Source organism: Lytechinus pictus, unplaced genomic scaffold (genome assembly GCF_037042905.1).
Source record: "Lytechinus pictus isolate F3 Inbred unplaced genomic scaffold, Lp3.0 scaffold_19, whole genome shotgun sequence".
Classification (NCBI taxonomy): domain Eukaryota; kingdom Metazoa; phylum Echinodermata; class Echinoidea; order Temnopleuroida; family Toxopneustidae; genus Lytechinus; species Lytechinus pictus.
In genome coordinates this window covers 8,963,660-8,980,179 of record NW_026974140.1, presented here as the reverse complement: position 1 = coordinate 8,980,179, position 16,520 = coordinate 8,963,660, and the positions used below count along the sequence as shown (strand labels likewise).

The following is a 16,520-nucleotide window of genomic DNA, read 5'->3' as shown; positions in this document are numbered from 1 at the left end:
GTGTGGAATGTTTGTCAGTGGACTAGTATTTCAGAACATGCAAATCTGCAGCATAAGCCATTAATTGAGGAATTACCATATATGAACCTTGAAGCTTACAAAAATGTTTATATTATTTTTGATGCATTACAAACAAAACAGATGAGATCAGATACAGTGGAGGAGAGCAGAGATGGGTTGTGGATGGAGGAAAGTGGAGGGAGAGGGTAGGGGTAAGGGCGATTGTCGCAATCATAAGGTGAATCTGGGCCCCGTCTTACAAAGAGTTCCAACTGATCCGATCAATCGCAACTATGGACGGCCAGCAACATCAACATGTATTATGCATGTTTTTTCAAACTATTTTCTAGCTATGATGTATATTCATGCATTGTTTTCTTAAAAATTCACTGTGCTTCTCTTTTTTTACAAAGGACATTGTGCAAATTTCCCGTAGAAAAATTTATGACACTGATGGATTTCCATAGAGTTACTTGATTGGATCAATCGTAACTTTTTGTAAGACGGGCCCCTGGTCACCCTCATTCAACAAGGACAAAACCGGAATAAAAACTTTGGATTACAGACTGAATGACATTCGATACGAAACTCGTCGATAACTTATTCTTGCTACATGGCACGACAGCATCATAGCATCATAGCATCAGTAAATTCCTCCACTAATTCAGAGATTCCAAATATTGAAGTTTATTGTAGAAATTGTTCTCATTTATTCTGTGTGGTAAAACACACACCTACATGTACATGTTTAAATATCAGTGGACAGGTTTCATTGAAAATGCAAAGATTTTCTACAGGTGCACATGTACATCATGATGAACAGTAACAAAGGTAACTTTTCTTCCAAGTACTTCCAGACAACCCTAAGTCCACCATGCATTGATAATTGCTCTCGACTTCATCAAACACTTGTAATACAAATGAGATGACTTGCATCCAAAATATATATTCACACATATACATAAATAATATCTTTATGAATGAACAATATCTACATTCCTTGAATAAAAAGCTGGGGGCTAAATGTATTTATTCCTTTGAGAGTTAAGAGCGACTAAAATACTCAATTAAATTCTAGGGGGGTGTTTCACAAAAATTTAAGTGTGAATTAGAGTCATGCTTTAATGCCAACACACATATGCTTGTAATTTTGATTGATAGATACATGTACGTTGTAGTGCCATACTGTGAGCATGATCTGGCTAATTTGGTGGTGAACTACATTATGAAGAGCTTAGTTCCAGAAGGTACTACATCCGCTTTTGATGAGAATTGAAATATTGATATACCAACATTATTCACTGAGGCACCTGTCTTTGCACAAAAGCTTTAACCTCAATTTTTTTAAACAACCGTTTAAAAATGCACCTAGTAATATCAATTTTCCAGACACCTGTACAAAATTCTGTACACAAATGCATTTTTTTTCTCTGAAGTAACAAAGATGGATGGAGTACCATTTGGGAATAAGCTCTTCATATAACCAAAATTTAAGTGCAACTCTGAGTCACCCTTTAATCTTTGTGAAACACCCCCTGGGCCCGGGCCCCGTAACAAAAAGGTTAGCGATTGATAGCTAATTTCAAAGAACAAATCTGATTGCTTCATACATGTAGTCAGTCTACTTTTAGCAAAATGCGCATGCAATGAGGATCTTGATTGGTCATTTCATTTAGCGATTAATCACTATCCTTTATGTTACGGCGCCCTGGTTGCATTTGATATACAATGCACCATCACATTGGTGATATCCAGCTCCTTGGACACAAGCTTCCACAGTGTTCAAAAACATTATGCTACAGCAACACCAACGAAACCGACTCCAGACCGATCATATCTCTTACATTATTTCCTATGACATACCATCGATCGCTTTGGAGTCAGTTTCGTTGGTGCGACTGTACATATTGTGTAGCATTATACATTAAAACCATTTTTGCATTGACACTGAAGCCTGATTAAGGGAGGAATGGCCACCTCAATTGAAAAGTTTCACACATCTTATATTCATCAGTATATATTTTCTCTTTAGTTCAGTAAAAAATTTACATAATTCACTATACTAATTCCTTGGCAACTGAAGAATACTGGATCATCTGTCACCGGCCTTAGCTATTAAGGATTTAATCAGCTTTCATGCTGCAAATTGGCAACATTCATATTTTCATTTCACTGCGGTATTTTACTTTATACAGTTGAAGTATCCAGATGTACATGTACATGTAACTAGAGATTGATGAAAATGTATTTAAAAGCTAGAAATTTGCCATATTTCAATCGAAAAAATAACCATTACATTTCAATCACAATGCCAATTTAGAAATTTCAGTGATTGTTCAATTTTTTAAAGCTATAATTAATAGCTCTGTACATGTATAATAGATATGAGCTGTATTGAAAGGGCCTATGAATGTGTAAAAATAAATCCACTATCTAATGCAGTGTGTCCCTGATAAAGAAACTAAATCAAAAATTGATGATTAATCATAATAAATTCAATCATATATACGACATATCACTTTAAAGCTTAGCATTCTCTTTCATCTGGTGGGTGTTTCATAAAGCTGATCATAAAATAGCGACTTTAAGAACGACTGGTGTACCTTTATTCAGCGCTAAACCATCGCCAATGAACATTATTGTGCATTGGATGTTCCACAAGAAAGGTTCACCAGTCATTCTCAAGGTCGCTCTTAACTTACCAACTGCTTTATGAATCTGCCCCCTGGTTTCACTTAAAAGTTTCCCAGGTAATAGGATATTGCTATTTGCATATATTTTACGAGACACATTAAAAGGCTTCTGATTGGTCGAAAACTTGGGTGGATACTGGCACTAATGACAGAACATATAAAAAACAATACATGACTTGTATAACTGAATCACAAATATACCTTTGCAATGTACAATTAAGTTATCAATGGAGCATATCTCGAAAAAAAATTATGTTTTTCAGAAGATACATGTAAATAATAGTTTGCAAATTATCCCCAGTTTCAATGTGAACTGCATCACATTTCTTTATCCATTGCATTTTTTTTTCAATTTGAAAAACAAGATTTAGAACCTTACAACCTAATCACATGGGGAAGACTCGCTAATATTTCATATGTAATCCTGTAAATTGAACCTACCTCACTTACCAGCTACTGGAAGCAAATAAATCCATAAATAAGAAAAAAAATGCATACTAAAGACTTCTCTCTGATTTATTTTCTCATCTCAGAATACCAGTATATTTGTTACAAAAGCCTACATGCAGCCCTTCATGTTAAATCAATAACTGAATTTCTAGTCAAGGTGGCTGTTTAGCAGATTTTCAAAACTGTCTTGAACTGCTTTATTATTTTCAAGGAAATGAAAGTGATACCATGATTTTAAAGATCTAGTTACACATAGTTTAGAATATTTTCAAGTCTCCGCTGTTCATTTTGACTGAAATTCCTACCAATAATTTATACCCACAGGGCACATACATGTATACCATTCTAGATATGAACAGTAATGACATTGGACGGTCTACGCCATGCACATACAACATGAGTGCTAACTAGATTTGAAACATGCACAAGATGGAAGCAACAATACATACACTCACTTGCATGGTTCCAGATATATATAAATTCAAGCTCCATAATGGTAAAATACAGGGTTATTTTAAAACTTTTATATTGAAACAAACTCCAACACACTATTTCAACATAATTATATATGCAATTTCAGTGCCTGTAAGCGATACAATTCTGCCATTTTCTGGCAAACTTTATATTGCCAACGGACCGGACAGACAAAAGTTTCTCTGGCATTAATTGCAAATTTGAGTTGTCTATATTTGCAATACTTTCGATCTATTATCAAATGAAAGCAAGATACAAATTGTAGCTAACTTATACAACTTGTTGAGCTGTTAAAAAGTCCAATCTTTTTCCACTGATAATACGATGAAACATACATTTCTTACTACCATCATACAAAAAGGGTGACAGTTTAGTGGTCGTGACTCTAGTCTTTTAATCAGGTCATGGGTTCAAATCCTCCTCCAAGACATTCATTTCCTTTGACAAAAAAATCCATACTGCTCTGCGCTCAACCCATGTGAGGTGAATGGGATGCCGGCGATGGGTTTATTCCCTGAAAGACACAGAAAAACAGCTACTCTGCTGAGGCCAGGATAATTATCCCACCTGATTGTGGAGCTCTTTAAAACATTTTGAATTTAAATAGCACCACATGGCCCGAGTCAGAGAGACTGGAAGGTCAGAATCTGTCCAATGTTATTGAATTCCAGAAATATTTTCCCATTCTGGTGGGCGTTTCATCAAGCTGTTTGTAAGTTACGAATGACCTTACACATTGACTGGTGACCCTTTCTTGTGCTAAAGATATCCTTGTGTAACCGACTTAGCACCCAAGAACATGCTCCAGTCATGACTGGTGACCTTTTCTTGTGCTACATGATCTATCCCTATGGAGCTGACTTAGCACCTAAGAGCATGCTTCAGTCATGACTGGTGATCCTTTCTTGTGCTAAATGATATCCTTGTGTAACTGACTTAGCACCCAAGAACATGCTCCAGTCATGACTGGTGACCTTTTCTTGTGCTACATGATCTATCCCTATGCAGCTGGCTTAGCACCTAAGAGCATGCTTCAGTCATGACTGGTGACCCTTTCTTGTGCTAAATGATATCCTTGTGTAACCGACTTAGCACCCAAGAACATGCTCCAGTCATGACTGGTGACCTTTTCTTGTGCTACATGATCTATCCCTATGGAGCTGACTTAGCACCTAAGAACATGTTCCAGTCATGACTGGTGACCCTTTCTTGTGCTAACTGATATCCTTGTGTAACTGACTTGGCACCTAAGAGCATGATCCAGTTGTGTGCAAAGTTGTGCATAAATTTACAAACAGCTTTATGAAACAGGTGTTCTGACGAGCAAAGGAACAGAAGTACATTCTGAAAGCACAACGTTTGGTATTCTTTTATTTTTATTTTAGCTTTCTCGCAATATTGACATTCATATCCTAACTTTATGTCAATGAAATTAAACTGTGATAGTGAAAACCCTTCATTGATTAGTGAACGCAGCAACTCAATGGACAAACGCCAGGGGAGCATTTCATAAAACAAATAGTCTGTGATTTTTAATGACTGTTATAAGCTACTGAAAATCCTTGCATCCGATTGGCAGAGAGCAAGTCAGACAGTGGAGATCACTGTTTGAACTCTTCATGAAATGCTCTCTAGTAGTTTGCAAGCTTAAGCTTGACCTTCAACCAGTCAATTTTACATATGGGCTATAAACATCAGTGCCTTTGTCGAATTCAAGATAAATGCCGGGTGTGATAGCAATTTTAAAATGATTTAATGAAAAATGATTTAATGAAAAATTAGCAAAATAAGCATTGTTTTCCACCCCGATGTTGGGAATTTTTCCAAGGTATAATAATATACTGTCCCACGTGTGCTTATCTGTGTTGGTGATCTTCAGTCTGATTGTCTATCAGCTTTAGTTTTCATAATTTCATAAAGTTCATTTTATGTAACTGTACCAGACCTTAATCTAGCATAATATGGTGAAAATAAACCTTGATTTTTTTTTTGCGGACACTCTCATCAAATCAGAGTTTATTGCAACTACTTTCATTAATCTTTCAATTGGTTTTTGATATGACGAAGGTACATGAATGGATAGGCCAGATAGAATATTTTAAAAAGTAATGTTTTTAAACTACTTAAAGCTACGGCGTGCACCTCATGAATCGTCGGGTGAAAAGAAGAGTGCCGATAGAGCAAACACTAAGAAGACGACCCCTCCAGTCAACGTTACTGTGGTGAGAATGAAACAAAATAGGGAAGAAAATAAAAAAAATTGAAATTAGAAACTCAGGATTTATTCAACACTAAATTTAATAAAACTGCATCAAGAAGTAAAGAAAGAAATCAACATAAGGAAGTCAGGTGGGTGTTTCATATGTAACTTACAAGCAACTTTATGAATGACTAGTGACCCTTTCTTAGGAACTAAATCAACATCAATGAAAATCTGGTGTTTATAATTTTAACACAAGAAAGGATCACCAGTCATTCGTAAAGTTACTTGTAACTTACAAACAACTTTATGAAACACTCAACTGGATTGATGATTTCAACACTAAAAATTGAGAAGTTCAACAGAAAATCAAGAGAGGATTGATTTCATCACTTAACCCTTCAAACCCGAAAAGCCAGAATACCAGCCTTAAATCATGTGATTCGATAGTAAGGGTTTCAGATATCAGGTGACCTGTAAAAATGACGCCATTTTAGAGATATCCAGTCAATTACTATAGTTTATAATTTTGTCGACGATTGGCTCTCATTTATAAGGTTCTTGCATAAATATTTACCAAAATATACTACCTTACCAAGGAGGCTCATGCGATAATATAGGGCGAGTCGTACATGGACTATGTGTAAGCTATTGTTGAATTTTACTTCCTTCAAAGCAGTGATTTTGAGACAAAGTTTGAGATTATCTTTAGTGGGAAGCTAAACAACATCGACAGTGTCCAGCCGGGTACCAGCGGAGTAAGGTGCCGCTGACATTGCTGGGCTCTAATCATAAGAATAGGAGATCATTTGTTTCAAATATCGTGTATTCCTTCATTGTGCCGATAATCTTGATATCTAAAAATAATTCAGGGCGAGGGTCACGATCGTCCCAACTAATTCAGGGTTCAAAGGGTTGATCAAAAAAATGTTTTTGTATAGAGAAGTACTATCACTTCAATAAATACAGAAGGTGAATTCAAATTCACTGTCAACTGGTCTTGGAAGTACATTTTAGATTGCCTTGCACTATCCATAGTCAGTGGAGGGATGAGTCAAACATTTTGACAAGGAACAGTTTTGGACTTGGTGAAATACTTTTGAAAATTTGGGAAAGAGTAAAGAGAGAAATCAAAATATTATATTTCTTAATGAAAAATACAATATAATGAATTCTCCAAAAAAATATGACATAAAATATTGGACAATTTTTATGGATAGTGAGGGGGGGGGGGGTTGGCCCCCAAATCCCTACTTGAATGCCAATATTTAAGGTGATTTGTTAAAGATACTGACCTGTTCTCGCTGATATCCTTTGTGCTATCATCCTACCACCTATTACTGCTAATCCTGTACAGAAGGCATGTCCTAATGTACCACCTAACGTCACACCAAGAACATTCTGGAGAGAGAACAACAAATAACAGAAAATATTCATACAGGACATAAACTTTGCCTAAAAGTAAATTCTTTCAGGAGAAATAGGAGAAAATAGGAGAAATTCAACCCAGAAAAGTTACATGTATACATACATGTACAGTTGTGCTTTCACAAAATGCACTCCTTCAACAGCAATACAATGCTCGGCGAGACCAGAGAAACAAACTTTTGTAACATTTTATCACTTGATTTTACAATCATCTAAAACATGGCAGAACTTGAACACTTTAAATATATCATTTTTTGGTGAGGTTCACCAACTTTTGCGCACCACTGTATACATGAATGTAACACATGTTTTGCACAATCTGGGTCCCGTCACTCAGAGGTTAGCCATTAATCACTAATATTAAGGCCAATGGCCTCTGCTGGCTCCCCCATATTCTTGGTATTTATATTCATATGTTTTCTTTTTGTAAATATTTGATTGTATTTGAATGTTTATTACAAGAAATGGAAATAAATGAAATGAATGAATATGAAAGAACAATTCTGATCGGTTCCTAGTCAGTCTACTGAGCAAAATGCGCATGCAACGACGATCTGGATAGGCCATTTCATCTAGCGATTAATTAAAACCTTTGTGTTACGGAGCCCTTGTGACTTTCTGGTCTAAAAAAAGATTGACTTCCCTTGGCCCAATATTTGACTCATGGCGGGTCGACTAATGCAAGTTCACCGACATAAATGTGCCTACCAAGGTTAAACAGTGACTTTAAAGCCACATCCTCTAAAACAGGGTGAACTGACGGCATGTGCCTAACTCAATTTTGCTACTTAGGCTAGGCTTACATGTATCTCTAAAAATGCCTATTAAGTTGTGAATAGCACGGCTGCCTGAGTCTGAAGAACGGCAGCCAATTATTGAAGTTGGGTGAGACTTAATAGGAAAGGGAACTTGTGTCAACCATAAGACATGATCTCTCCACAATGCTATGCATATTACGATATCGAAACAGCAATCACAAACATTAACAAAACAATACAAAAGTAATGAAGTACATATAGTTTCATCACAGATCACTAATTAAGGTAGCACTCTGCAATATGATTCATAATGCAATTCAAACATCCCAACAACAAGCCCCCCCCCCCCCGAATTCAAACTATCTTTATTAATTGATAAGGTCAACACACTTTTCCAAATCAGAGTGATGTTGTTAAACCTGTCAATCATCCACAATGATTACATTGAAAGATACATCCAACATAAACTGTCAATAACAATTGGTGAAACATCTTTTGCTTTCTATCAAGTTATTTTGTACATAACATGACAGGGCTGGTTATTAATGTCATTTTTAGGTTCACTGGCTGATAATAGGACAATGGTTATCGCTATTACATGTTAAAAGGTCAAGTGATCCCTATCTGCAAAGTGTGGATGTAAATATTTATTCTCTGATAACGCACAGTGTATGTTAATAAGGCCATTATCAAATCTCCCTATAGTCTTGACTTTTCTCAGCCATTTTGTATCTGTGAAGCCCAGGGTATATTACTAATACAGTGACTCATAATGAGTGAATGTACTTTGTAAATGACAAGTTGACGATAAACATAGTTGTGTATAAAATGAGAGAAATAATAATTGCAAGCTATCAAAAAAACATTTCAAGACATTTAGGAAGATTAAGGGTTATTACAAAATAATGCCCCCACATTACAAATACAAAATAGCTAAATATAAAGCTATTTCTATATTTTTAATATACATGTAAGCTCTATTTGGTCACGAAAAGTTAATCCAATTAAATTGCACCTCAAAAAAACTAACTGATTTAATATAAATTATTTTTCAAAAATAATGAATTATAAATGACACATTTATATATCAAAGTTCTAAAAATCAAGACGATTTTAATATTTCTTTGTCCTCATGAAATTACTCAACTATACAATTTTAACAATCATCTATGCCTATGCATGCAGTGTATTCATTTGAAGGAGAATAATTAAATTGGGGACTTTCCTGAAAAGACAAGAATGTGTTCACATATAGACCACCAGAAGCCTATTCTGGCCGACCAGAATCGTTGTTAGGGCTAACAAAACGCCAACAAAGGAGATGTTACAACCGGTAATGTCACAGCGATGCCTAACATGTCACAACAGCGTGTAAAGGGTGTTTAATACTGGATCAACTTTTGACATCTGTATGAAAGATGTAAACTGGGCCTAGTGTTAGTGCCACGTCAGCGCTAACAACGCTTCTGTGTGGCTGGTACAGGTTGATAAGCATGTTCACACTTACCTCTCTAGCTGCCAATACAATGGTAGTCATTTGCGACCTATCTCCCCACTCCGCTAAGAATGTGAGCGTGAAGGCTTCCAATAGGATAGGAGAAAAGATGCCTAAAACTCTCCGCCTGTATCCTCCTCTAATTATCCCCGATTCTGGATCTTGGGTCATACTAGATTTCATCTCTTTTTCTCTCTGTAAGCAAATGATACAGTACGAGCAAATATTTACATGTATTCATTAAAATGTGAATGCCCCCATTGCCCCCTAAGTATGGAGTGGACAAATCCCCTTGTCCCCTTGAATAATGATGAAGTCTAAAGGGGAAAAAAGTTGCAAAACTCACTGATCATATTCAAAAGTCTTAACTTTATTAGGCCATGGTGTACTCTGTGTTAAATTCACGGGAAGCTGAAAATGTCAAAAAATTTGAATACACTGTTTGTTTCTTTTCTTCATTGTGTTCTTTCCCAATGTTTTAATGGAAAAGAAATGTATTTCACTTTTCAGTTACTGATTGAATTGGGCACCAATTGCACTGACAAACTGAAACTCTATTGCTAGAGCTTGGTGTCATGATTGAACCCCCCCCCCCCCTCTCTCTCTCTCTCTCTCTCAGTCATAAGAGAAAGAATGCAATATCACCTGACATATATGTTCATACATGTATGCATTAGTTGAGAATGTTCATTAACATCTATTCAAATACACATTAAATACTTGTTTCATGCTGCAGTGCTAAATTGGAAAAAAGGTTTGTAATTTGCAATGGAATGTAAGTAAAACACAAATTTCAGCCATGAATGACAATGGAAAAGGAGAGCGGGAGGGGGGGGGGGGAGAAGAGGGGGCAAACAAAATATTCAATGGGATCTATCCTTATCATTGATATTTCCAACATACAAATAATACAATCTCAATACATTCTCTTACACATGTACTCATAATTTACGAACACTGGTTCACTCACGGTGATTTTGCAGAGTGATGTACGTGTAAATACGAAACAAAATGTTACTTTCACGCTATATACATGTACATTTAAAGTGTAAATGTAGGATCATGGACCTACCCATGGTAGGATAGACAAAGCAGACATATACACTGGTTTCCTGACAATATTTAATGTAAGGATGATACATGTACAGTGTCTGTGTACATATACAAGGACAGAATACAGCAAGGATTAACGTAACAAAATATTGAACTATATACAGTATCAATATACTGTAAAAATAATACACACCAATTTAATATGGAACACTTATAACCCGCCTAATAAAGGAAACAAGTGGAATGCCTCGGGCAGTCTCGCCTGCATTACACAATTTGATATGGCATGAGTTCTGCCTTTGAAAACAGCTAATGAATAATTATTCACAGAAGAAAACACTCATATGATAATTTATGTACATTGACCCAAAATTACCTTTGACCATGATCATGTGACCTACATGTAAGACATGCACAAAACAATCATGCATACTTAATTACCCTTATGTCGATGTTTCATGAGCTACTGTAGATCCATAAACTTTCTAAGTTATGATGCCAATTCAACACATACTCCCAACACGGCCAGAGGTCAATGACCTTTAAATGACCTTTGATCTTGGCCATGTTACTGAAACACGCACAGGGTAGGCCTAGTCAGGGATACATTGCTGCTCTTATGTCCAAGTTTCATGAACTAGATCCATAAACTTTCTAAGTTATGATGACATTTCAAACACTTAACCTTGGTTAAGATTTCAATGTTGAAGACACTGCCGTCACCACCGCCGTCAGAAAAGCGGCACCTACATGTATAGTCTCGCTCTGCTACATATGTATGCAGGCGAGACAAAAAAAGAGGAAATTTCCCGGGAAGGCCACTTTTATTGACGAGTGGATACCCTGCGTGACTATGGGGTCTCGAAAAGCACCCTAAACACGTATTTCCTATATTGGCGTGTGAAACCCTACCCTGAACAAGTATTAGAAACAAAACGATACTCTTGACAAGTTTTCCCTGAAATGAACCCCTAAACAAGTACAGTGATATGTCACGGGTCCATCGGTCGTCAGTTTTACCTTTACACATCATTTGGTTAAGTACGGCCCCACCTTCCACACCTCGCGCAGATCGGACTCTAAACACGTAGTGTTGGGGCAAAAAATATTTTAATTTTGTTTTATCATCCCCGCAAATTTGACCCTGAACACGTAGCTTTCCTAGTGAATAGATACCCTTTTTTCATTATTTTTGTGTTTTTTACACCATTATCACGTTACGTACGTAACGTGCCCTATCTTCAAAAAGACATCCTTTTTGCGTGTTTTTTTGGTCGCGCATGGTATCCACTCGTCAATGTAAGTGGCCCCCCCCAGGGGAAATTTACATCTCTGTGCTGTAGAATAAGCTATGGGTAACATGCTTGCTGATTTTCATTGTGATCTTGCGATCGATGGCCTGAGGGGAAGGGGGTTAGAGCTGAAATATAAATTCAATCAAAAATTCTAGTCTATTTTAAGCCAGTGTCTTACCCTTTGAAAGATTGTTCAGCAATTACCATAAATTAATACAGTGTACAATAAGGATACAAAGAGACAGTATGCAATACAAAATATACTGGGATGCTTAAATATTCACTTTACATAAAATGCCTGATGAAGGATAAATACATTGCATATTTGATTACACAGACAGTTGACAAGTGAAAAGTTCAGGGATGGGGAGGAGTATTTCATGAACAAATCAGTCAATGATCTTTAGAAATAAACATGCTCTCAGCCAATCAGCAGCAAGGATGTCAGTAGCTTGTAACGTAATTTGTCAGTTGAGGTCACTGGCAAAATGTGTCTTAACCCCCCCCCCCCCCAGTTAAAGGGTCCATCACAAAAAAGGGAGCACAAAATAAACGCTGCTGGGCAAAAATAATCAACCTTTTTGTACGTCTTGCTTCACTTCATAGACTGACCAAGTCGTGGTCCTTTGAGAAGATTACAGACTGTCAAAAGATCCAGAAATCAGAGACAGAAAATTTCCTGAAGGTTCCACATATAGGGGGTTGGATGTACATATTTTGTACATATTGCCCCGCTGTAAAGTACTTCATGAACATGTATGCTCTACTTATATATAGCATACAATTTTCTTTTACATACATATAAGGAGACACTTGATTTTACTCCTTAACATAAGATTTTTATAGGACATAAATGGTATACATACACTGTAACACTGTACAAGTACATACAATCCCCTATGTCAATACAATTACAAAGTAATCATTTGTAAAAGACAAAACATACAAACATTGTACACATAAAACACATGCATGTCATGATACAATACATTAACAATTTGTGAGCTGTACAATAACCTGAAAATATAAAATTTTAAGAGCGTTTATCATGTTGGTGATTATACAGTGCACAAAGAATGAATAATCCTAATTCCTGCAATGATAGCGGTGATCAATATGTGTGCCCATGTCGGTGGAATGAGCTTTGAACCCTACCCTTACTGACCTCATCTATGTCGCCATCTACATGGTTTTCTATATGGTTTGGTGGACTTTTATTTCCCTGATTGAGGGAGTTCTGTGCATGCACAAGAATAGGAAATATAAACTCAAGAAAACAAGACGCACAATGATACAGCACTAATAAAAAGAAATATGCATGCATGCAGCAAAATAGAATCTGAAACTGAAAATGCAGCAAAATATAAACTGAAACTAGATGAACTGGACAATATTGCATGCAAGAAAACAATAAAGAAACTTTAATAGAGATAGGTTAAGGTTAACTCCTGTCCAATAACAAATACAGTAGATATCAAATCATCAACAATAATTATGTTGTTTTTAATTTGAACAGTTTTTACCACCATGTACAGTATGTAGATCATGTTATGTGACAAAATAGAAGAAAAAAATAACTCTAGATAGAATTAATATAAGCCTATGTCCGGCAGCTCATTTTCTATGATAAATATATTTTCCCCATGTATGAAAGCAGTTTATTGCTTTCATTCTTTTATCATGTGCACCGATTTATGAATCTAAGTGCGCACAGTCAGCTTAGTTTGGTGCGCTTAATACTTTGTGCGCGCAAACGCACACACACATTAATGTGTGTCTGACAAATACATGCTCAGTGGTATACACTGAGGGAGAGAGCTCTAGCGTGCAATGGAAAAATAAAGAATGCAGGATCGCCGTGCAAAATGGAAAATAAATCAAGCATGCAGCATAAAATGGATTAATATTGAAGACCTTTCAACCAATCAAATCAAAAGAAACTTTGTATGAGCTGTATCAATTATACTCTTATAGTCTCTATGCGCTTCCAAAATTGTTAACTCAGTATTGATACTGGTAACTATGAAAGACATCCTACAGAATGATTGCTTTACAAGCGTTGTTGAAGAATCGGTTAAAGGACAAGTCCACCCCAACAAAAAGTTGATTTACATAAAAAGAGAAAAATCCAACAAGCATAACACTGAAAGTTTCATCAAAATCAGATGTAAAATAAGAAAGTTATGACATTTTAAAGATTTGCTTAATTTCACAAAACAGTTCTATGCACATCCTTGCTGGTTTGTTGATCCATTAGTATACATATTCAACCTTTCTTTAAGTAATGGCGTCGTGCCTGACAATATGAAAATATCAAAGATAATACCAGTGCACAAAAAAGGAGAAAAGATTAATGTATGTAACTATAGACCGATAGCTTTATTACCTACTTTGTCTAAAGTTATGGAAAGGGTGATCTACACAAGATTATTAAATTTTTTGAATAAATATAATATAATCTCTGATTTTCAATTTGGATTTCGCCAAAAACATAGTACATCTCATGCCACTCTCTCATTTATTGACAAAATCACAAAAGCTATTGACAACTTTGAACATACAATAGGTGTTTTTCTGGACCTCTCCAAGGCCTTTGACACTATAAATCATGAAATACTGCTCTACAAACTTGAAAATTACGGAGTTCGTGGGAAGGCCTTGGAGTGGTTCAGAAACTACCTCGTAAATCGTAAACAATTCGTAAGCATAAATGAACAAAATTCTTCTCTACAAAATGTTAACTGGGGTGTTCCCCAAGGCAGCCTCCTGGGCCCTCTTTTATTCATAATCTATATAAATGACATCCAGAACTCCTCTGAAATATTATCTTATGTCCTTTTTGCAGATGATTCAAATGTACTATACTCTCATCCTAACCCCGATATTTTAATAAATGTACTGAACACTGAACTGGATAAATTGGTACAATGGATTAGGGCTAACAAATTGTCAATTAATGTACAAAAAACGAAATGCATGCTTTTTAGCAATTCTTTAGAACAATTGCCATCTAATATCAAATTGGACAATAAAGACATTGAAGTTGTTACTACAACAAAATTTTTAGGTCTCATAATAGACAACAAATTATCTTGGAAAACACACATTGACTTTATATGTCGTACATATTGGTGTTATTAACAAAGTCAAATTTTTTCTTCCAACTTCCTCCCTAAAAATGCTTTATTCAACATTAATTTTACCATATTTAAATTATGGAGCAATTGTTTGGGGAAATACACACTCAACCTACCTTGATAGAATATTACTTTTACAAAAGAAGGCATTGCGTGTTATTTTCAACTTGTCCTGGAGATCTCACACAGATGAGTTGTTTTTTAACAACAACATTCTAAAAATAAAAACACTGTACCAATATAACTTAGGTCAATTCATGTATCAGCTAAACAATAATATGTTACCATTCATATTTAATTCTTCATTTAACAAAAACAAAACTCTTCACAAATATCCCACACGTCAATCAGATGAATTCCATTTACCACTACCCCGGACCATCCTTGCAAAATCTATTTTTACTTTTGAAGGCCCTAGACTCTGGGGAACTATTAATAAAAACATCAAAGAATCACCAAGCCTTAATTCTTTCAAATATAAGTTCAAAAAATTTCTCCAAGATAACCATTGAATTTAACTCTTCATCACTCAAACTCTTGTATTTTTTTTTTTTAATCAAACATGATTATCATGTCACGTACGCTTTTACATCTCTTTCGTTTTCCTGTTGATCAACGAGGTCCGTCTGTGAGTGCTGGGGCTGGATTCTGGAGACCTTTAATCTCTCTTTTTCTTATTTCCTTTTCTATTTTAATTTCCCCTATTTCCTTTTAATTTAACTGGTTCATGCTCTAGTTGTTATTTTGATTTTTATATGTTATGCAACTACAAGAATATTTATTAGGAGGCTGCACTCTACAAGCTCCGCTTTTTAGCAGCCTCCTCCATTTCCAACCTGATATGTAATAATCTTGAATATAATTTTTGTACAGGAATACTTGAAATATGTTTTGTTATTTATATGTTAAAATGTACAAAATAAACTGTAATTGTTGAAAATGGAAATAAACGAAATGAAATGAAATGAAATGAAATGGTATGCAAATGAGGAGACTATGACATCATCCACTCACTATTTCTTTTGTATGTTATTATATGAAATATTCTAATTTTTTCCTCATTGTCAAGTGATACAACAATTAATTCCTCCCTGAACATATGGAATTAGCATTGTTTAATACTATATGGTTTAGTGAAGTTGGTCCTTATTGTCAAATCTATAAAAAAATGAAATATTGTATAATTTAAACAATAAAACACAAAAGAAATGGTGAGTGATGGACTTCATCGAATGACTCACCTAGTTGTGCATAGCACTGTTTTGTGAAAAATAAGTGAAACTTTAGAATGTCATAACTTTCTTTAATATTTTACATCTGATTTTGATGAAATTTTCAGCACTATGCTAGGTTGATTTTTCTCTATTTATTCAAGTCAGCATTTTCCTGGGGTGGACTTGACCTTTAACAAAAGGATGAATGAAATGCAACTCGCAATAGAACAGCAGAAAGCTGTAAACTCTGACTTACATAATTCCCACGCAAGTAAGTCTAAGGAAACGAGAGAGAGCGCTAGATTTAAATTTCAATCCTAATT

General features: G+C 35.5%; 1 protein-coding gene across 2 annotated transcripts in view; it reads right to left on the bottom strand.

The window, feature by feature from the left end:
• Positions 1-501: 501 nt before the first annotated feature.
• LOC129260939 (putative divalent cation/proton antiporter TMEM165) overlaps positions 502-16,520 on the bottom strand; it is a 33,424-nt gene continuing 17,405 nt past the window's right edge. Inside the window, exons 5-9 of one of the 2 annotated variants that reach the window (XR_010296648.1) lie at positions 9,511-9,693; positions 7,113-7,218; positions 5,760-5,834; positions 2,703-4,131; positions 664-2,594 (exon numbers count right to left, since the gene is read on the bottom strand). Coding sequence is in view for 1 of the 2 variants with exons in the window: in XM_064114197.1 (XP_063970267.1) it covers positions 5,761-5,834; positions 7,113-7,218; positions 9,511-9,693 (363 nt within the window). In the remaining variant the exon portion in view is untranslated. Of the gene's footprint in view, positions 4,132-5,759; positions 5,835-7,112; positions 7,219-9,510; positions 9,694-16,520 lie in introns of both variants that reach the window. The other variant, XM_064114197.1, reaches the window with a different exon arrangement.